Genomic DNA, 23,114 nt, shown 5'->3' on the forward strand with positions numbered 1-23,114 from the left:
GCTGAAACTGAATAGATCTGTGTGTAATTGGGGGGGGGGGATCAGCTATCACAAGCTCCCTGTAAAATATTTATTTTGCTATAATTCCAAACTATAATTTCAAACTATTACAATATCCCCCGTTGTGTTTCTTGCATGTACCACCTCATTTATATGTTCTTTGTGTGTTCTGCTCCATTGTCAATGGAAATGATGAAATGAGATTGCTCTGTAGTCTTTCAGCAGGACTCAAATCAGTACTTCTTTTGGACACACATTTCTAGTCAGAAGATCTTTAGTGTATTTGAATGTTGGTCATCATTTTGTTTATCTCATTACAGTAATAAATGCTGTATATTCCATAGTTATTTCTTATTATTTTTAATTCATTCATTTTTACTTTTTAAAGGAAGTAATTTAAGTAAAAATATCTCTAATCTAAATGAGACGATACCCAGATTTCTAAGCTGAGAGTTGTATTCAATGTTCCATCAATTGAACATCTCCCCCTATGACCCCCCCCCCCATACCTGCTCTGGGGGTTCCCCCCAATCCTCCAGAGCAGATTTGGAAATGGGACAGGGTGAAGAGAAGGAGGATATTTTGTTGCACTACCACTAATCCTTGGATTGCACAAATATTCCATTGAATACTGCCCTGTATACATTCTAATAGTGTTGTAATGCTTATTTTTAATACAGCACTATAAACCAACTTGTACTATTTATTCATTTATTATATTTATATCCTGCTTTTCAGGGGGGATGGAATCCCCTAAAGCTGCTCGCAGCAGTTAATATTTAACACACAGAACTGATGCAGACTTGCACATAAATAAAATTAGGATACTGATCCTGTTGTTAGGTTTACAAACAAATAAGTAATGACATACAAGGAAAGGTGAGTAAAGAGAAATTGTAAAGGAGTGAGATCAGTTTGACAATGCTGTAAGAAAAAGTGAGCTGATTCACTCCTAAAATATATATCCTGTTCTTTGCATGCCAATAAGCACTGTGATCATTAAATCAGATATTTGAGTTGGATCAAGCTAGTCTTGCCTTCCTGGTTTTTCTGCTAGGCTGGAGGTAAGATTGGCCCTTCAGAAGGCTTTCTTCCCTCATTTTTACGGTCGCAGAGCAATGCAGTTGGAACAGTATCCAACCTGGTGATAACAGAATATATGTTTATTCTGCAGCTTCTGTAGTTCATTCTTGTCCTGTAACGCCTCATACACATTTTGAAAGGATTAGGAAAAAATAAGAAATTTAAGTAAGGTTTAGAGAAATTTAAGAAGCAGTATCAATGGTTGTTAAACATTGCAGCTGAAACTGAACCTCGGTGCACAGAAATTGATTTTAGGGTTCTATGATGGACGTCTTGTGAACATCCTAAGAGGCATCTGTTCCTGAAATCTGCACCTTTTTATTTAGCAAAAAACAGGGAAATGGTGGTTCCCGTTGTTGTCTTAATATTTCTACTCAATGCCACCAAGAGCATCTTACAAAAATGGAAATAGCAATATGGTAAATAACAATTAAAATGTGAAAACAACAGAGTAAAACAAATAACAGTTTGAAGCAGCAAGCATTAACATCATCAGCAAACTATTGTTACAAAGTCTGCTTGCCACACACACACACCCATCTTTGCCGAGTGGTGCACAAGATTCCAGGTGTTCACCCACTGTTGTGTTTCTGTTGAGAATCAAGACATGGTGGAGGCAGTAGTGTCTTTAAGAAATATGGCTTAATAACACATATTTACACCTTAGTATAGATGAAGAGCATGCAGATCCTACAGCATTGTCATTTCAAGAGCAGCTTGTTCTTCATAGAAGAAGAGAAGGAGGAGTTTGGACTTGATATCCTGCCTTTCACTCCCCTTAAGGAGTCTCAAAGTGGCTAACAATCTCCTTTCCCTTCCTCCCCCACAACAAACACCCTGTGAGGTGAGCGAGGCTGAGAGACTTCAGAGAAGTGTGACTAGCCCAAGGTCACCCAGTAGATGCATGTGGAGGAGCGGGGAAGCGAACCCGGTTCACCAGATTATGAGTCCACCACTCTTAACCACTATACCACGCTGGCTCCCTTCGTAGCATAGGCTGCTTCATAGCAGCCCAGCATTGCAGATACAGCCATTCTAAGCACCATCCCTTTGTTCCCGCTTCCCTGTCAGCTCTAATGGCTGCTGCCCTTCAGCCACCACATGGCGTTCTTCCTACTTCCTTGTTCCCAGAGAAACCTCGCTCCAAGCAACTCCTCCCCATCCATCTGCCACACCAGGCCTAGTTTTTAAAAAGGCACAAATTTTCCTTTGAGCACAGTTTCTCCACATTTTCAATCCTCAACCTTTCTCTGCCCATGGTAACCATGGCAACTCTGCACAGACCCAGGAATATCTCTATGATGGGTCATCAACACCTTTTGTCATTTTAATGATCTCTATCCCAAAAGTAGTTTGGAATGTGTTTTCCCACTGGCTTGAAATCCTCCCTTCAATACTCCAAATATTTATTGGTTTCTAATATTCACTAACAGACTCTGGTACTCCAGCTATAACACTGTTATTTGTAAAGTATGGTTACCCTGCTTGTCAGCTGAAAAAGGCTCCCAGAGCAGCTTACAGTGATCAATAATCAGACTTTCTTTGCCCTCAGGCTTCCAGTCCAAAAGACACAACACAAAAGGAAGAGAGGGGAAAAGCAAATTCAGCCACTTTTCTCTAGATATAAGTGTTCTTTTGGCAGGGAGGGAGTAAGCAAGCCCTCTGCAGCTGTTCCTTCTTTGGCTGGCAGATGGGGCCACTTGGTTTCCTCCTTGCCATAGGAGGAAAAACTTTCCAGTGTCCCTTAAACCATGACAAAGGCTAGAATGATGTGCCCTTCAGTCCTGCAATTACAGAGCAACTGTTCGAATAAAAATATTCTCCATTTCTGCCTAAAAGACAGTAAGAAGGAAATCAGGTGCATGTCCACAAGATTGACTACCTTGATTGATCACTATGTTTTATTTTATATCTAAAGTTGGATTTGCTCTTTGCTTTTGCCTTTTCTTACTCTTATATTTCTGCCTTCTGCTTCAGCCATTAAATACTAGCTGAAAACTTTTCTATTCTGCCAGGCCTATGTAGCCAACTAAGAATACATCTTTCCACAATGGTTAATGGATGTCTGGTTTCAGTCTTTTTTATATGGTTTTAATTTTATGGTTTTATGTACTTTTGTTGCAAATGGCTTTGATATATTTTATGAAATGGCGGTATATATTTTTATAAAATAAAATATTTACATTGTTCCGAAAAAGCATTGCTTTGAAATTGTGGGTATCTATCTCCATAAATTGATTAAAAATTTGACCAATTTCTTCTAAATTGTACAGAATCTTAAAATGATAGTCACAGAAGAGCATAGAGCTGAAGTTCTCCCAGACAGCCATCAAAAGTTACTTGCGTTAAAGAAAGCAAATGATTTTTCTATGTCAACATTTTACATGGCACAATTTAAACTTTAAAAATTAAATTGTTCCAGTTAAGTTATATACAGTACCACAGTGGAGAATGAGCTATTTTTTAAAACATAAGGATTATAGTCTATATGAGTTGAAAAAGTCATTCAAAATTAATTTTTGCGCCTGTTAACCTATAATTTCTTCTACGATGGCATAATTTCTCAGTTCTGCTCACAGCAGCTGTCCAAAATGAATTGATCTCAGATTGTAGTAGAAGGGGGACAAGAAATACAGTGGTATGTGATCGCTTGTGATAATAATGAAAACTTTGGTAGAAACATTTTGATAGGAAAATGGCACAGCCAGAAGGCCAAATTAATCAAAAGTTGCAAGGACCTTTTGATTCCAAATATTTGATCTCAGAGTAAGGAAAATAATCCAATGACTCAGGAGCAGAGCCAAGCACAAGTTAGGAAATGCTACTTTTTTGGGCACCAGTATTTGGTGCCTCATAGGACATAGCTGTACTTGACCAATAAGATGCTGGCTAGCTGACAATGACTGTAGATCAGTGAAAGAAGGATTTCTTTTTTCTTGTTTCACATCTTCCCTCCAGGGAGAAGAGTAAGAACTGCAATTGAGATTGCAGCATGTAGCTTTATGTCATTAGCATTGTGCAGTCTGTCTACCTTCCTTTGTATCTTTCTGCTGGTGAAGGCATGGGAATGCTAATGAGGTTGAGGTATGACAGTAAGGTTTGTTCTCTCACTCTCATCCCTGCCTCTGAGCTGTTATAAAAACAGGGGGGAGGGAGGGGGGAAAGAGGGCTGGAGGCAGGGGGTCCAGATGGCATCTGTCAGCGGGTGGAATTGATCCTGTGGTCCAACAGTTTTGAACACACATTATATTAGGTTGGGTTATTAATAGTCAAGTACATCTCAGCATACTGCGCCTGGATTTTGTGAGGTTGTTGCTTATAATTATTGGTGTTTAAATCTTGAATGGATGTTTTAATGTAATTTCAAACTATCCTAAATAAGTCACAGGGCAAACAAAAATTTACTAGTATAAGCAATGTAAGCAAACCACTCTAACCTCATAAATAAAGCTCTTTAAAATGCCTGAGAGCCAGTTCTGATGCCACCTTTGTGATGTCAGAGCTGTGGCCAGCTATCCTATGGCACGAGAAGGAATTGTATCAGGCACTTTTCCAGAGTGATGCAGGAAATTGCTGTAGCTTCCATACTGTTTAAATGACATAATGAGGCATCTCCCCCCCCCCCCCCAGTTGTATGCACTTCCCCCTTTTTAAGTGGAAATTGATGTTGCCTCATTCTTATCTGAGGAAACCTAGTTATTCACCGAACTCTGTTTCTTTTCAAAATGAAGAGTAAAGGGAGTGTCCTAGAATTTTAATGAAGAAAATTGTTCATGTCAAATCCCATCAAGATTTTAAGTGATCTAAAATACATTTAAACAAACTTTGAAAGGAGGGTGCCTTTTAGAAAGGAATGCTACAATAAATTGGCATAGTAATATGATTGATGTTCTTATGTTTGCTTGATCACTTTGTAAAGTGAAACACTGATATAGAATAAGGTATGGATAACTTTCCAGCAAAAAGGAAATCCTGCTATAAGACCTGGGTAAGTAACCTGTGGCCTTCCAGGTGCTGTTGGACTGCAGATGTTGGTGGAAGTGATTGACCAGGAAGATATACTATGATTGTGGTGGATGGTTCAATGAAATATTTGAGCCAATGTTTAGCAGCTAATGAAGGAAGGTGTATGCTGAGGATTATTAGGGAAGGAAGTGAAAATAGGATGGAGGATATGCTACCTCCCCAGTGTTGTTGGATCACAACTCCCATAATCCCTGACCAATGGTTGTGCTGGTTGGAACTGATGAGAATGGGGGTCCAACATCTGGAATATCAGAGTTTCCTGAAATACTGTGTGCAGTTCTGGTCACCATGCCTCACCATGGAAAAGATGCAGAAAGGTGCAACATAAGACGCCACCTTGTGTTGCATCAGCTTCTTATGGCAGCCTCTCCTGCTCCTTGTCCGTTCTCCAGTAGCCAGTATGAGCCACTGCTGCCAAGGAAGGAGGCCAGCAGCAGTGGCCATGGAGTGGCAATGGGCTGCTCCCTTGTAGTCACAACCGCTGCAGCTTCCACCATGCGACAGCACTGGCAAGGGAAATAGAGATAGTCTGGGATCAAATCAGAAGCTGGGATAGCTTTTGTAATTCCAGGACTGTTCCTGGAAAATCAGAAAACTTAGAAGGCATTGTGTTTGGACACCAGGTAATAGATGGGAATCTCTGGGTCCTAAAAAGCTGGCATTTCCTTCTTTGATTTCAGTGCACTTTTATTTCTGCTTCTGTTTCCATTCTAGCAACCATAATGCACAATTAAAATGTTTTTTTGATGAATTACATGATGTCACATTTGATTCTAACTTCACAATTTATTGTGGTGTGGGTTCATTGAGCTATGGTAACTCCCAATGCCGTCAGTAAGAGCTGTTTTTAAAAATGTCAGACATTTTAGACTTAAAAACTTAAGTGTAGGTAGCCTCTTAAAGACTTGCCAATGGAAGCCAATGGATTGAAATTAGCTGTTTTGGCAATGCAAGGAAATTCTCCATCTCTACTTTTTCCAGCTGTAATTTGTCTGATTTAACTGAAAATAGGCCTTACTGGCTAGAGCTCTAAGCAGGAGCACTTCAGACTGAAATAGTCTGTCGTAGGGCACACTTGTTTTTTCATATTTTAGTTTCCTGCTTTCCAAACAATTTTTCATTTACCAAATGAGAGACACATGCTGAAAATTTAGCCTTGGATAACTAAAGGAACATACTGTACTGGATTATGAAGTATGCTACTAATACATTTTCAAAAGGAAATGCATGCTCAGATTACTTTTGAGACTCAATGTGTAAAGGACAGGGAAGAAAATTGCTTTTTCAGCAAGAGAAGCAATCCTTAAATTTATAGCTTTATGTTCGATTGCCAGGGCCTGAGGCAATCCCAAACTATGTATCTCTTTTACAGTATAGAAATAATTCCATGACTGCTATCTTGGAGTAATCTCTAGTGGATTACATTCTGTTAACTTTTCATTATGTAATGTTAGAGCCAAAATAATTAATAGTAAATGGGGGAGGGGGAATTGCTTTATCAATTCCAAGTCCTTTGATGTCCTCTTAAGGCTGGTTAACTGGTAAAATGTTCTCAGTTTACAGACAAAGTAATACACTTGTAAGATAGACTTTATCCTAACAAGTATAAAAATTACTCAAGTAATTTGCTTTTATTAAGCTGGTATTGAAATTCTTTGTTGCTTCAAAGGTGCTAAAAAAAATAAAAAATATCCAAGCAGATATTTGAGGAGTTTTCATCTTAGGTTTTATGAGCTTCGCCAGACATGAAAGGCCCTTGAGATTTGTAAAAACATTTAATTAGATTTTTTTAAAAAATCCCTTTATGGTGAGATCCTTTCAAAATACATCTTCACTTTAAACTTCTGATATAATCTTAACTTAATAAGACTGTCCTTATGTACAGCTCTGTTCCTGACTCCAAACAACTCTGAAATGATATAAGAGCACATTTTAATGCAGTAAATATTACGTTGCTGGGTTTTGTTTTGTTTTTTGTAGTCTAATAAAACAAGCTGCTGACAGGAGTACATTTTACAGAAGTCTCATTGCACCTTGCAGGGGTTTTTTTTGTAGCCAGCTTTTGGATGGATACTCTATTCAGAGAATAAACTCTTCAGACATAGATGGTGGGTAACACTTAGGTCTGCCTTCTAATAGCGCTATTCAACCTTAGATCCCCAGAAGCTGTTGGATTACAATACTCCTTATCTCCAGCTAACTTGGCCAATGGTCAGAGATGATGGGACATGTAGCCCAGCATATGGGGACCCAAGCTTGAGGAGTGCTGTTCTTATAAAACTATGTTTTTAAGTACTGACAAAAGCAAAGCATATGTGGAATTCAGCACAATGAATTTTTTTGAGTTTTACGCCTTTGCATCTTGTAAATTTGATTATTTGTTGAGAGTATTTAAATGGTCATCATGCCAGGAATCCATGTGCTCTATCATGAACAGATAAAAAAGAGCCTCTTTCTTTTTTGTATCTCTAGTGGCACATACTCTGGACGTGTGCGCACGCGTGCACACACTTTGGATATATAAGAATTAGATCTTTAGGTTTATGCTCTTCTTGGAATCACCATCCTTCATGTACAGCAGATTTGTCTCACTTTGTATTTATTTTATTAAAATTTTTTGTCCCACTCTTCTAGTGCTCATGTGCCAACCACTCAGAGCAACTTACCAACAAATCAACCTCACAATACAATAAAAATCTTTATAAAGAAAACTTATCTGCCGGCTTTGTATTTGCCATTGTGTTTTCTCCCATTAATTAAAATAAATATATATATAAATAATGCAGCAATAAAATACCTAAAATATATAGCATTTGGTTGTGCATTCCATTTATTGTGTATCTGAAGGAAGGAGATATTTGGAGAATGGTAAAAAAGAGTTCACATGCTCCAGTACTACCGGTAATTCTTCCTTTTCCCTGGTGTAGTCCCAAGTTGCGAGGGGCCACTTACCTTTGCAGTCCAAAGGATCATTTGTGACCTGGCATGCTTTTCTCTTGGGGTGACACATTGTCTGTGTCTGTCTTTGTCAGCTTTTCACATCCAATATTGGAACTGCAGGCAGATAAGAGGCTGAAACGCCACAGTAAATATATAAAACATAAAATAATAGTGTCCCTATGAACTTTAGTTTGCAAAATTAGGTTTAGTTCTCTTTGTACTATTGTCATCACACTATTTTCGGAGATTTTGAAAAGCCTGTGAGGGGCTTTCACGTCCTGTGTGGTTTTTTTTCCTGTATGTCTAATAATTATCTGTTATTCCCTTCTTTTTAGAATACTGTATACTTGTACTGTTTTGTTGTCTTTATTTTGGTGTGCCTTGATGTGTTTCACATGACAGGTGATATTTACATGTTTAAAAAATAAAATAAATAAATTTAAGAAGTTTAAATAATAGCATATCAATCAAATATGTATTATTCTTCATGTCCCGGAAATAAACCCTCAGGAAGCAGCTCTGGAAGTATCTGTAGTTCAACCTTCCATTGCCCTCTTTAACAAAATGATTCTTCTCATTCAGAGTACTTGATGTTTAATCCTGCTTCCTTATCACTGGTGCTCATTTTGATTTTACTTCCCTTATCTCTTTGCTTTTTTCAGTACTGCGTGATGACTTCAGGCAAAACCCTTCTGATGTCATGGTAGCAGTAGGTGAACCAGCTGTGATGGAATGCCAACCTCCAAGAGGCCATCCTGAGCCTACGATTTCATGGAAGAAAGATGGGTCCCCCCTGGATGACAAAGATGAAAGAATTACAGTAAGTTTGTAAAAGAACAAAAGCTGAAAATAGAATCTCACACTTGCCTGTGCACATTATAATGGGGCAAGTGGAGCATGCATACAAATAATTAGGGTATCTGCAGTTAGGCACCTGATGTTGCAGGAACTCTGATTCTGGGGGTTTCCCCTGTTCCTGCAAGTATATCTACAGAAAACAAGTACACACATAGTTGTCGCATCCAGACTATGGAGTGAACTGCAATGCAGTGTAAGCTCTTCTTGGACAAAACAGAAGGAGGTAATTTTTTGCCAATTTCCCCTCCTGCATCTCCCAGCACCATCAGAGAAGTTTTCAGGGGATGTGGCGGAAGGAGAAGTCAGAAAAATAATCTCTTCCTCCAGTGCCACATGAGTTGAACTACACTCACTGGAAGTCTAGATCCAACATGCAATTTGTTAATTCTTTACAGGGATGTTTCTTTTTCCTTTAAATCTTTGCAGCCAGTTATGGACAGGCTCAACTATTATGTTCCTGCAGTTAATTTTTTCCATTCACAGTGATACATAGGATAACTGCAGCAATTATTTTGCGGGGGGACGGGGGGGACTAAGCATGCAGGGTTTGGACCTCGCTGTAGAGTTTTGAACTAAAAAAAAAAAGATGCTCTACTGAACTTGATTTTTCAGTGTTACAATGAAACAAACCCTTTTGCCTTTTTAAAAGTTTTGCCAACTGATGGATAAGTGATAAGAAAAGTTACCAAAAAAGTAATGAGAAGCAGGACCATTAAATTTACTAGAGTGGGCTATATCATTTTAGACTGAAGGTGTACAAATAACATTTTCTAAATGCTTTCGACATTAAAAAAATAAAGTATCTGCTAAGAAATACCCAGTTCATCATGAGGGATGTGTATCATGTTCTTGCTGTGCAATAGGAAGTGTATTGTGCAAGAGAGAATTTAAAAAAGTATGTCCCTTCTCTTATACGTATTCTAAAGTAGCACTATCTGTTCTGCCATTTCAGAACTTTACAACTTACATCCCACTCCATTCTGCTGTAAGCATAGCCAATTTAACAGTTTGCTGGAAGAAGCCATGATGAACAATGGATGAGAAACTAATTAATAGATTTGACTGTAACAGATCTTCCTCTAGTCGTTTAATGCAAGACTGTTCATTATAAGAGAAAATCAGGGTCTCCTATAAATTGGGTGCATGAAAAGATATTTGCATTATAATTCTGCTCTTCAGTAAGAATTAAATACAAGGAGACATATGGCATGTTTGCTTTCTTACATCTTTGAGAGCTAGGCACAGGGTACTTGTCATATATAACTCATCAAGTGCTCATGGTATGATGGCTGATTTTCATGCGATTCTCATGAACCTTCCATGTATATGATTTCTGTTTTGGAAAACTAACATTTATATTGGGACACATGTCTGAGATAATTTGCATGCTGTATATCTAAACATTTACTTATTTATAAAAATATGTACCGCTATATTATAAAAAAATTAAAGTGGTTTACAATAGTATCAATATATAATAACACACTGAAATTTTAAATCAAAGACCATCAACTAACTATTATGAGCTTGGAGATTATGTAAGTAAGAGGCCTTTTCTTAAGTACAGTGGTACCTTGGGTTACAGACGCTTCAGGTTACAGACTCCGCTAACCCAGAAATAGTACCTCGGGTTAAGAACTTTGCTTCAGGATGAGAACAGATATCGCGTGGCGGTGGCACGGCGGCAGTGGGAGGCTCCCTTAGCTAAAGTGGTGCTTCAGGTTAAGAACAGTTTCAGGTTAAGTGGACCTCCAGAACGAATTAAGTACTTAACCCGAGGTACCACTATAATCAAACCTTATCTCTAAAATTTACTAAAGGTGCCAGAGTTATCATCTGGAGGCAGCCGCCATTGGTTTCCCACAACAATTTCATCTAGAGTCTAGCCCAAAGCCTCTGTCTTTCCAATAGAGTGGTCCTCCAGATGTCTCTAAAGATAGCTCAGTCAGTAGAGCATGAGACTCTTAAAATTAAGGTAGTGGGTTCGAGATCCACATTAGTGAAAATATTTCTGCATCACAGGGGGTTGAAATAGATTGTCCTTGTGGTCCCTTCCAAATCTACAATTCTGTGATTCCTTCAATCCCAACCAGCCTGGCCCAATGATTAGGCATGATGAGAAGGCCACAGGCTCCCTACCCCTACTACAGTTTGTATTCAGAGATGAGTGTTACACCTGTTCCCTTCATTCCACCAGGTGTCCATTATATCCTCAATATGTTGTTCTTCTTTAAAGCTAAGCATTTCAGCTCACTGAAACATTTTGCAAGCATTTTGGCTCAGAGACTTCCAGCATTACCATGTAAACATTTGAAACATATAATCAGCCTCTTTCCAAATGTGTCTGGCATGTGTTTTACCCTATGTTGTGGACAATAAAGCTGAGTTAAACTGCCAGTTCAGTCAGCTTCTGTCTGTGGAATGGGGTGGGGATATTTTGTCCTTCTCCTTAGGCAGCAAAATGTCTTAGTCCTTTGTGAGTTAACTTCCCCTGCCCCAACAAAAGCAGGATGGTTTTTATTAATGTACTGGAATAGTGACACAATTTTATTTCAACAAGGAGCTGTTAAGAATAGGCAAACCTGAGCTAAAATCTGACATTACTTTATTAGGAAGTAAGAGCTATTAGAATTTATCTTAGATTAGAATTTATCTAAATAAAGCAGTGTTAGTATGGAAACCTTACAATTTCAAAAGACTAAGGGGATAATCATCTATGTGATGGGCTGATGATCTAAAACTCACAGCAGGACTTTTGTGGAAGCAAGAAGCAAATAGCAGATAATGATGGAGAGAACTTGAAGAGACATATCCAAAGATGGATATAAGATACTGCAAAAGAAGATCAAGCCCTAAACATAGTGGGACTTACTTATGAGAAAACATGCATAAGATTTGGGTGGGTGCTAATAAATATAGAAATTTTAAGCAGCTTCAACATTTTCCTTCAATTATTTACTAAATTGGGAACTTTCTTGTTATAAAGCTTAAGTACTGCAGTGCTCACTTGTTAATATAGTCTCCTATTTTATCAACTAAGGATGTGAAAACCGAGGAGTCAGAATCAGTATTAGAAAGAACCATCTCCTATTTTGCAATATGTTCCATGAACATCTACATTCTTTTAAAAACACATTTAATTGAGATGTTAATTAACTGCACCATTTAAGTGTAGCGAATGATGTGCGTAAATGTATAAGCAAAATACTTTACACATACATTAAAAGCATCAAGATACAAAGAGATTACTTTCAGCTGGCTTCCAAGAATGAAGGGTTTGGCCTAGGAAGCCGAGTTAAATACTGTGAATCCAATTTCGCCCCTTTTGCAATAACACTTGTTTTTCATTTCCTCACTTCTTTGCCATTTATATATCATGCTCATTTTAAAAAGAAAACCTTGATAAGTAATTTTTTTTTTTATCTTTGTGATTCTTGGCTTTTAAAAGCATGGAATTTTTCATCTCAGTTGCATATATAGCTCAGATTTTGAATGGTTCAGATAAGTTGTAGCTCCATTTCTATTTTGCTTGATCCCCGAAATAGCACATCAGGAATTTGAAATGTTTTGTATGTATTGCCAAATTAAGTTTATGGACACAATTTTCTTTGGGAAAACAATATTGAAAATGAGCTGGAAAATTACTGTACAATTGCACCGTGGAAAGAATGACATTCAAAGTTTTTGTTCAATCAGCAATTATTTGTTTCCGTATTGGTAGCAGTAGTAAATTACTCCAAGACACAATTCAATCTTCCTGTAGAGTTTTTAAAGTTCTATTTTTCTTCATTTCAAAGTGAAACATTTTAAGTAGTTGGATGACAAAGGGTAAAAGAAATTGAAAAAGTCATTATGTATATCAGCCAAAAAAGATCTATGTGTAATAGATGAAAGAAGAAACTAGCACCAAATTAATCTCCATCCCAAAGAGGGTACTTTCTCTTCGAAAGATGAATTGCTGTGATAGAGGAAGGGTCAAACAGGAGATTAAAAACTATGAGTTTGGCTTTGTCTGGATGCAATAGGTTTAACCCCTCAGTGTTTCTTTTAGGTACATTTTCACAAAATTCTCAGCATATTATATTGTGTACTCTCTCTTTTTCTTTTGTAAACATTGTCATCTTTGGGTTTTTAACTGTATTGAGTTCAGACATACTGGGCCCTGTATGGATATCTTAGTCTTTTTGTCCAGGTCGTTCAGGAAAAAAGTTACTATAATTATACTATACAATAGTTTTTTAGTGGGTAGAAATAAATTTGTCTACAGTATGTTAAAGGAGATTGCTTTAACTCGGCTAGCTAAGAGCCTGCAGCTTCTTTGTAAATCATGTGGCAAAACTGAAATAATTTATTATGGATTAGACTCGACACACTTTGGTGAACAAAATGCTCATGTCTCCCCTAGTTAGCTAGCAGTGCAAAGTTCCCAAGAGTCACTTTATACCTTATGAGAGATGGTAACATCAAATAATTTACATCCAAGCAGCACCCAACCTGGTGACAAGAGAGTTATCAATGCAAAAGAGGAGCTGCAGCCCAAGATAGGAAAAGAGGTTGTAAGGGAACACCTAGCTACTTTAAATGAATTCAGATCTCCAGGGCCTGATGAGCTCCACTCAAGTGTATTAAAGGAGTTTGCAGATGTAATCTCAGAGCCTCTGTCTATAATCTTGGACCATTCTTGGAGAACAAAGGTGTCCCTGTGGACTGGAGGCGGGCAAATGTTGCCCCCATCTTCAAAAAGGGAGGGGGAGAAGAGGCAGGTAATTGCTGACAAGTGAGCTTGACATCGATGGCAGGAAAGGTCCTAGAACACATAATTCAAGTACAGGACTAAGAGCTGTTCATCAGTGGGGAGGTGGTAGACTCTCCTTTTTAAGCAGAGATTTGATGGCCATCTTTTATGTATTATCTATTTAAGATTCCTGCATTGCAAGAGGTTGGACAAGCTGTGGGGGTCCTTTCTACTCCTTCATAATTCAATCATAATTATTATGATTATTTTGTCCATGAGCATGGCACCACAAAAAGGGCAGGTCCTTTTACAATGAGTTTACCTTGTCCTTGATAACATTGACTGGGAGAGCATCTTCATTCATGAGTGATGCTTGAATTCCACAGGCAAAGGAAAAATTTGTGCATCTTCTCTTTCAGTAGAACATTTGCATTTTGTCACATCAAAGATGCTCCCAGTTTCCTTTTCATCTGCTTCCCATCTCCTTATAACTCTGTTCTCTCTGCTTTTACAGTCTTTATTGATATCGTTAGATGATCTTTTCCACTGCCACATTGGAACTTTCTAGGCAAACCTATCATGGTGTCTCCTTTTGCCATTGGTTTAGTTGTTCATCGTCACAGAGGAGCTGAGGGGATCTAGACAAATTCATCATAAGGAGCCTTTTATAGATATTAGAATTTGCATCCACAGATACATGAACAACTACAAGTTTTAACAACTCTTTATTAGGTATTTACAGATATTAGGTATGTACTATTTCCAAATAGATCCAGTTCCTAACTGTCATAGCATGTTTGATACACACGAACAGATACATATTTCTGTGAGATTGGGATTTTTGAAGTGTTTACAGCCAAATGTGATAACATATCACATTTAAATGCAGGCAGATCTAACATAGTTGTGTTTTAAAAGGTGGGGGTTCTGGACTTCCGGGGTGGCGCCATCGGCAATGGCGGACTCCCTCTGAACCGGAGGGACCAGCTCCGCGCGAAACGGGTCTTTTCTGCTGCGGCGAAGCGGGGACCCTTTTAGAAATCACAGGCGGATGAAGCCTGTGACCGTGGGACTCGGCGGGCACCCTTAGCGCCCCCCCAACCCGCAAAGGAACCCACTAATGGGCTCCGAAGCGAAGAGGGAGAAGTGGCGCGGTGCTGTGAGTCAATTGCTTTTTCCGTGGAGCAAAGCCGCATAGCCGTTGCCGGAGAGCGCTGCCTTTTTCCTGGGACAATTTGGCATCTAAAATAATCACCCGTGAGTACTTAAACATTGAACAATTGGACTTCAAATAAGAACTGGCGATTAGAAAGGAATTGGATTTAAAAATTTACCTTAATTTGGTACTGAAACGGGAAGGTCTAAACAGGAAGTCAGCCTTCCGTTTCCTTGTAGTCAGAAGAAAGCAAAGACAACGTAAACCAGAGCTTAGAAAATCACTTTCAAAGGATTGGTTTTCACCATTTAAAATCGTTGAAGGAGAAGAAGTGGGATCTTTTTTGGACTGTTTAAACCTGCAGAAGTGAGTTTAAAGTAAAGTAACTTTCCACCGTCCTGATCCTGGAGCGGGGTGTCAGAATTGACGTTTGAAGCTCATTGACCAGAGACAAATGTTTTTGACAGACAGTTAAAAGAAGAGTAACATTGTGATTCCACTGTTTCCTTTCGCATTTTAAAGGAACAAATATTGACAAAATATCTTTAAAAAAAAAACTTTGTTGCTATTGTCTTTAAAAGAAAGAACCAGAAGTTTTCCCCCTAGAGGGGGACTGTGAAACTGTAACTAATTCTAGGGAGCTTGCAGCTGCCACAGATTACAACCGTGGGAAAGGACTTGTGACCTTGCAGGACAATGTTTTCAGAAGCACTGTTGGGTGCTTTCTGTAAAATAAATGCCCTATTGGATCAGTTAAGCCAGAAGACGGATTTGATGACTAATGCGGCCAGAACATTTGAACAGGTAGTGGGAAACTATATGGAGCCCACCCAGGAACTTAAACAGGAGTGTGCCATGACAGAACAGTTGAGAGAAGAGGATGTTGCTGAATCTTGGGCGCCAGAAAGGGAGGAACTTTTGGCCCTGCAGGAAAATGAGCCTTTGGATTTGACAAATGAACTTGGAAAAAACCAGATTTGGAAAGATAAAGTTTGGATTGATTTGGAAATGGGGGGTTGGACTGACCCCCCTATGCAGAGATGTTTGGACTTTCCGAGTCTGGCAATGGGCCGTCAGATGTTTGGAGCTGTGGGGGCTCCCAATTTTGGAGGGAATTTGAAACATGTCTTAAAATACCACATGGAATCTAGTCTAGACTATGGGAAAGGGGCTGATTTGTTGAAAAGGGTCAAAAACACTACCAAGCTGGAGTTCCCACGAGTGAAAGGAAAATATGAAGAAGAGCTGCGGAAGGGACATGGAAGGGACTTGAAGGCCTCGGATATAAGATCACCAGGTTAATGTGCCAGACTAATGGGATAAAAAGGACTGACAAACCCGGGACCAGGAGGAAGGGACGCTGGAAGAAGATTGGATTGTTCTTATTTCTTTTTTCTATCATTAGGAATGTTTTATAAAATTGATGAATGTTAGGAAAATGTTGAAATGAAACTACTTGGCTCTTGTAAAAATGTTTAAAGAATTAGGTAAAAAGGTAATGGTTATGAGAAGTTGGTAAAAATAAGGTTTAAGTCTTAAGCTTTAAGGTTTTTTATAAGATAAGATGAAAATAGAGTAAGGTAATGTAATGACAGAATACTATGAATTATGGAAAGGATTTGCTGTGACAACTATTAATCAAGATACAAGAAAAGGGAGGAGGAGGAGGTCATAGAAAGAAGGTAATGAAAGTGGAGAATTTGAAAATGATGGTTTTATTTTTTTTATTTTTCTGTTTTGTCTTTTTTCTTTGTAATTTAAAAAATATATTCTTTTTTCAATAAATATCATTTAAAAAAATAAATAAATAAAAGGTGGGGGTTCTGTGTACTCATCCTTTCTTTGGTGTGGCAATTTTTAAAAAATGGATTAATATTTAGTAGTGTTCCAGACTTTTCTGCCACATTATTCCTTATATAGGACCCTGACAGACCTGTTTGCTATTGTGCTTCATATCCAGCTATTTTTCTCATCCCTATTCTATGAAATAAATTGTGAAATATTGGGCACAAGTAATGTTTCCTTTTCATGGATCTGTAGTAACTGTTAACCTATTGCCTTATTTGGAACGCATCTGTTATGAATATTCATGAAACAAAATTTACAAATATTCATTGTATCTGTAATATCACAGCCTATGGGAGCTGAAAATCACATTATATGTATGAGTGAGTTGGCCAACTAAAAATGATATTCAGCTGGAACACCATTGCAGTATGAATATTTAGATAAACTCTATAAATTTTTCAGACTTTTAAAATAATTGAAGTTTGAGAAAGTCAACAACAATATTATCCTGTACTATGCTTAAATGCATGCAACCAAATATTTATTTTGTCCAGTTATATGATGTAACATGATTTGTCATTGAAATAAATTTGGAATTAATCTGCTAAGTTGGGGAAACTACATTTATTAATGTTCTGTAAAAATTTCTGTTGTCTTTTGTCCTAAATGGAACAAATATGGAGCAGATATGTATTACCTAAAACGACTGTTTTGAAACTGCCATCAGACTGGAAACTGAAAATATTTGGGCATTCTTGCTAGATTTTTGAATTTCAAGGACCACTTACAGTAGTAAAATGAGAGAGACTACAAGACTGTACCTTTTAAAGAAATTAGAAGAAATCTGGTACTTCTTTTGAGCTTCAGCTACTTGTGCTGTCTAGGATTTTCAAAACTGAATTGCTAAAAGAAAGAAAATGATTTTGGTTGTTAGAAATGGGTTGAGGAATGGCTATTAATCCTGGTGTTTTTCATTTCATTCATACCCCACCATTTAGGCTCTGAGCATCTTTCAAAGATCAGTACTGAGACACGCACAATCTAAATACATGACATATCAGGAAAAGGAAGTGGGAGGGAAGAGGGAAAAGCAAGTTCAAACACAAGTTACAGTTCTTACATTGCAGTTACATAGTTCTATCAATGTAGATTCTGGCTATGAAGAACAGGAGAAACTCCACCACTGCCAGTGACATCCTTGTGCTTGACAAAGAGCAGTCTCTTCTGGGAGGCCCTCTTCCCCCACCCTAGGTCATATCTCAGAGCAGAGCTGGTGTCCAGGCCAGCAGAATAGGGTAGCATCTGCCATGCAGTTCTTCCCTCAAAGAGCTAGAAAACCTTAATGGAAGGATGAAAGTTGCAGCCCCAATTTTTTTCTCCATTAGAGGTTGCTTAAACTGAATGGCTTTGCAGCCTCAGGCAATCTATTTCAGTAGTTACCTCGTGGGCTTTTGGGGAGTAGAAGTTTCCTTCCAGAGTTGGGGCTGTATATTGCCAGTGGCAAAATATTTAAAGCTGTGCCCCTTTTAAAGACACAGGATTAAGTCACAGCACAAGCACCACATTTTAAATATTAATATTAACATCTGCATTTATGTGAAGAGTGATTAAGGTAATAGGCAGCATTCTCATAAAACGTTGTAGGATGACCTGTGACTGTTGCCTGTTTACCAAATTAATCTGACGGAGCCCCCAACCCACTAAGACTAGCTTATATTTTACCAAAAATTCTGCCCCAGTCCTCTTGAATTTCGGCCACTCTTCAAAGCTAAGGTGGTCTATCCTAAACACACTTTCTAGGGAATAAACTTCATTGAACATATTGGGACTTACCGTATTTTTCGTCCCATAGGACGCTCTGTCCTTCATTTTTGGAGGGGAAAAAGTGCGTCCTATAGGGCGAAAAATACGGTACTTCCTGAGTAAATCTGCTTATGATTGTGCTGTTCATCTCCGATGAGGGTGTGATCTTGGCTGATAGGAAGGACCACATTCTTTTATTTATAATCTGTTTGAGATACTAACATTTATATTCTAAGAGGCTTAGACCAGGCTTCCTCAGCCTCAGCCCTCCAGATGTTTTGAGACTACAATTCCCATCATCCCTGACCACTGGTCCTACTAGCTAGGGATCATGGGAGTTGTAGGCCAAAAACATCTGGAGGGCCGAGGTTGAGGAAGCCTGGCTTAAACTATTAAAGTCATATTACTGATGATCTTTGTTGCTGTGGCTTTTAACTGATTTTAGTGTTGTGTAATGTATGTGTTTTAATTGTTTAATTTTTTATTGTGATTTTAAATCGTTCAAGGCTTCCCTGGGTGGTGGATGGGCACCAGAATGATGGGGGTAGAAAATATTCTACCTATCTAGATATATTTGTAGCTAAGCTGCATCTTTTTGCATCTGTAAACTACAAGGGACATAATAAAACTGTTTTAAAAATACCTCTCTTGAAATGTATGATGACTTTTCATTCATTGCATTCTCTCAAAGCAGGGAGGGGAGTTGCACAATATTTTAGGGGGAAAGAGGTTCTCTTGCGTGGAGCTTGGAAACAGATGTGAATGATTAGTGTATCCTTGTTTAGATTTCTTTGATACATTTTATTTTCTTTCAGTCTAGTCATTTCACATTTTGCTTATTTCGCATTCCACTATGGATAGCTTTGCATTTCTGAAGTTCCTATACAACTTCTGGCCCTATGAAAAGTGTAATTCAAAGCACAGAACTTCAAAAATAATATTTGTTTCAGGTCTTTGGTTTCCTCCACTGAACAGAGTTGCAATTACCTCTTCTCAGGATTGTGCCAAGTACAGATAGCAAGCATGTGCAAAAGCACCGAACCAACATACAAGATGTTGGACTTCTTCCAAAACTGCTTTGCAGCACTAGGCAAAAAACTAGATACTTTCTGTCACAATTTATACGGTTTCAGGGTTTGGGTAACCAAGCTGAAGTGGTTTTATTTGCAACTGGAAGCTATTTTCAGGGAGGTAATGAAAGACAGAAAGGCATAACAGAATGTCATCTGGTTGTACAGCAGAGGCTGTATGAGACATTTAACATTAGTGGGATGGCTTCAGAATGCTTTGAGTGAAGAATGCAGATTGATGAACAGAATTAATTCACTATATATAGCCTTGCTCATTGCCCTAAATCTTAATTTTGGTTCAATCCACATTTTAAACTGACACTATTTCATCACATAATATCTTAATTACTGCTAAATTATTAATATTGATCCAGACAATAGCTAGGTGTAATTGGAAATATTTACTGTTCAAAATTCTTAACATGAAAACTGTAGCTGCAGGCTTGTTTAGTAATTCCAATTTTCAAGAATATATAAGTTTCAGTAAAGGGTTAGCTTCCTTGCATAAAAACTAAATCCATTTTTTTAGAACCAAATGTTTTAAGCTAATGAACTGTTTGAAATAAAGAGGGGTTTGTTTTGCTTAAATTCTTTGTGCGTCACAAGATTTTGCAAGAACAATTTATTCCATATGCTTCTGAGTTACAGTCTGTCTATATAATACAAGTGCATCTTCTCATTGGGATAACAAGTGAAGTCCTGTACGTTTTTAATGAAGGAAATATTAGCTTGTTTTTCAAGCACAGTATCCCAATGCATCAAGAGATGTTACTTATTATGTTGTCTTGGCCATTCAGAAATTGCTGTGTGATGTTGCACATTAAAAAAAAAGATGATGATGATGCTGGAAGCTCCTTTTCCATTATTGGAAATTGGCTTGGCTGACAGACATATATGTACGTAACAGATTCTTCTGCACAGATATCTGTACATGGGGAAAATATCTGCTGGCCGATAAGTCCTATATCATCCCTCAAATGGGGAAATTATACTATGAGACAACTTTTTTAAAAATAATGCAAATATATAGGAAATGGATACTTCTGTGATTATACAAGAGGGATTTTAGTATACCCCGCCCACAGTTAAGCCTTTTAAAAACCCCTGCTTTCATTGTGTTAAGCCTGGGGCAACCAACCTTTTTGGACCAGAAGGTACATTTTGAATGTTGAGAAAGTTCAGTGAGTGTTGAGTGCTGCATCTCCTGTTAAACAAATCAAAGGGGAGGAAGAAACAACATCTCCCCAGAAACCTCAATGTGGTGGTGGTATTGTTGTTGACATTTATATACCACCCTTCTTTCTAGGTGTCATATACTGCCATGTAGGACATGGGGGTTGTAGTATGTCGTCACACGTAGAATGCAAGAAGACGTTTTTCATTTGGCAGAAACATCCTTAGGGTTGTCTAGCAGGAAATCAGGCTTAAGAGGAAGAGAAGCTAATTAGCTCCTGCTTTGAAGTTGCAGTGACAGGAAACGGCAATTAGGATCAGGAAAATGCTACATGGCACACTGGTCACTTCTCAGAGGTATACGGTAAGTTCATATAAGGGCAAACTGAGTAGCTGGTTTGTAATTCAGATAGATTGGTTTAGCTTCTTAGCATGAATTTGTGGCTCGTGACTATCTTTTTTTGTCCAGAAAATTTACTGTATTTTTAATAATGTCATTTTAAGCTAAATATGATCTTTGTATGTGCCTGAAGCTGTTAATTATTATCCATCTGTTAGAATGTTTGACCTTGGAAAAGTGTGGATAACTTGATAGTGGTGATACTTGTGAGGGTGGGGGGAAATTCTTTGAAACTGAGACATGAAATCATCTGACTTTTTCCAGGGCAGAAAAATTAAGGAATAATGGGAAATGAGTTCAGTTCAAGTTCACTTTTTATTTCTGATTTCAGCTATTGATTATACAGAGGAAAAACATAAAGCAGTGAATCAAGAATAATTGTGCATTATGGTCTGAATTTTATAATCCTATGCATTGTCATCTTATATATTTCTCATTTTCTGTAGTGGTAGCTATATTCAGGCACAGAGGGAAGATTGCTAATATAGAGACTTCACATCTCTTCTGTTTCATAGAACTATGAGCATGTCGCTCCTTAGCTTAAACCCAGCTACTGTTTCAAAGACTAATTTATATGCATTCTGTTATTGCTCAATGAACCACATAGCAAAAATATAACACCTTCCATATGAAGCTTCTGTAAGTCAGGAGATGAATGTTCTTAACAGCTTAAAGTATCTCAAAGAGGGACATTAGGGTTTTGCACATTCCATTTCCCTAAGTGGTAGAAAATTCCAGAAGCTTAACAGGGTCAGTTTCCTTGAGAATACATTAATTGCAGGCTTGTAACACATTTCCTTACTTCAAAATTATAAATTGAGGAGTAGATAAGAAGGAGATAGTCCCACAGAGAACCAATGCTTCTCTTAATAATTTGTTGGAAGCCGCAACTCAGTCAGATGGGCGGAATAATAATAATAATAATAATAAGACTATTATTATTATTATTATTATTATTATTATTATTATTATTATCTTTATCTGATGCATAACAATGGACCCTGATTTAGGTGTATGAAGACCCTGAATCTATTTAATTTGCTTTTATGTCTTTGTATTGTTTAATTGATTTTAGGCTGCTGTTTTGTTTTAATGGATATTGTTTTTATATTGCACATACAGTAGTGTACACCACTTAATATTTAAAATATGAAGCCGTTCAGAAATGCTTTAAAATAAAAAGTCAATTTGGCGTTAGCTCAGCTAGGGATTAAATCAGACTGGGGTGAAACCAAGCCGCTGTGATCTCCTCTGTTGAAGGCTGCATGTTTGTACAGTCCTGGTAAGCTATAGTTTGCTTACTTTGATGTGTGAATGAGGTCACTGTTACTTGAAGATGGACAATAATTAAGGTGTTCATTTGTATAAGTGATCAGTAATATATTTAGTGTGAATATAAACACATATAAAAGCAGATCTGTCCCAAATACTCAATTTGGGTTTCAGGGTATGTGTATGTGCAGAAATATTTTCTGCAATTTTTTTTTTTTAAATGTGATGGTGGCGAATATCTTTTTCAGTGACCTTGTATTCCATTATGGCTCCAAAGCAGCATTTTTTCTCTGCATTTGTCTGGATTAGATATAACGATAAGGATTTCAACCAAGATTTCAACACAGTGAACTGGGTGGCACCAAATATTGTGTAGCCAATCGGACATTGGTATGAAATGATATCACTGATAGTGAGCAAAGCCAGTTAAGAGTGAGTTAAATGACAAGGTGCATTTTGCACACGCTATGGGGGGCTTTGTTTGTTGTTGACATTGCAGAAAATGTTGTCCCAAACCAGTAAGTACTGTAGTTTTATTTTATCCTTGTTAAAATAGTAGATTGTGTGACTTTCTGTGCTTGTGGGGGAAAATTATCACTAAACTAGTTCCATTAAATATATTGCATGTGTTCGGTATTTGATATCACAGACACGAAAATACATTTTACTTATTTTTAAAAAACATATTAGTGGGTCACTTTTAATATCCATTTTCCATGCCTCAGATCTTCCCTGAAATTTCTGCACTGCTAGTTTTTTTAGATGATAAAGGACATACTTTTTGTTTCTGTGCTCAAACAAGCTGTGCCG

The 23,114-nt window shown here is 37.8% G+C and overlaps 1 protein-coding gene and 1 long non-coding RNA gene across 6 annotated transcripts in view; one reads left to right on the forward strand and one right to left on the reverse strand.

Annotated features, from left to right (window-relative positions):
• Nucleotides 1–23,114, forward strand: part of ROBO1 (roundabout guidance receptor 1) — a 610,482-nt gene that overhangs the window by 485,315 nt on the left and 102,053 nt on the right. For all 4 annotated transcript variants that reach the window (XM_081003959.1, XM_081003960.1, XM_081003961.1 and 1 more), the window contains one exon: nucleotides 8,712–8,869. In XM_081003959.1, coding sequence (XP_080860085.1) covers nucleotides 8,712–8,869 — 158 coding nt within the window. The remainder of the gene's footprint in view (nucleotides 1–8,711; nucleotides 8,870–23,114) is intronic.
• The window catches only part of LOC308476426, a 157,094-nt gene continuing 142,694 nt past the window's right edge, over nucleotides 8,715–23,114 (reverse strand). The window contains exons 1-3 of one of the 2 annotated variants that reach the window (XR_013985887.1): nucleotides 20,598–20,664; nucleotides 17,408–17,489; nucleotides 8,715–8,842 (exon numbers count right to left, since the gene is read on the reverse strand). This is a non-coding gene — a long non-coding RNA (uncharacterized lncRNA). Of the gene's footprint in view, nucleotides 8,843–17,407; nucleotides 17,490–20,597; nucleotides 20,665–23,114 lie in introns of those variants that run through there. The other variant, XR_013985886.1, reaches the window with a different exon arrangement.

The sequence above is a fragment of the Podarcis pityusensis genome (genome assembly GCF_964106645.2).
Source record: "Podarcis pityusensis genome assembly, chromosome: 4".
Taxonomy (NCBI): Eukaryota; Metazoa; Chordata; class Lepidosauria; order Squamata; family Lacertidae; genus Podarcis; species Podarcis pityusensis.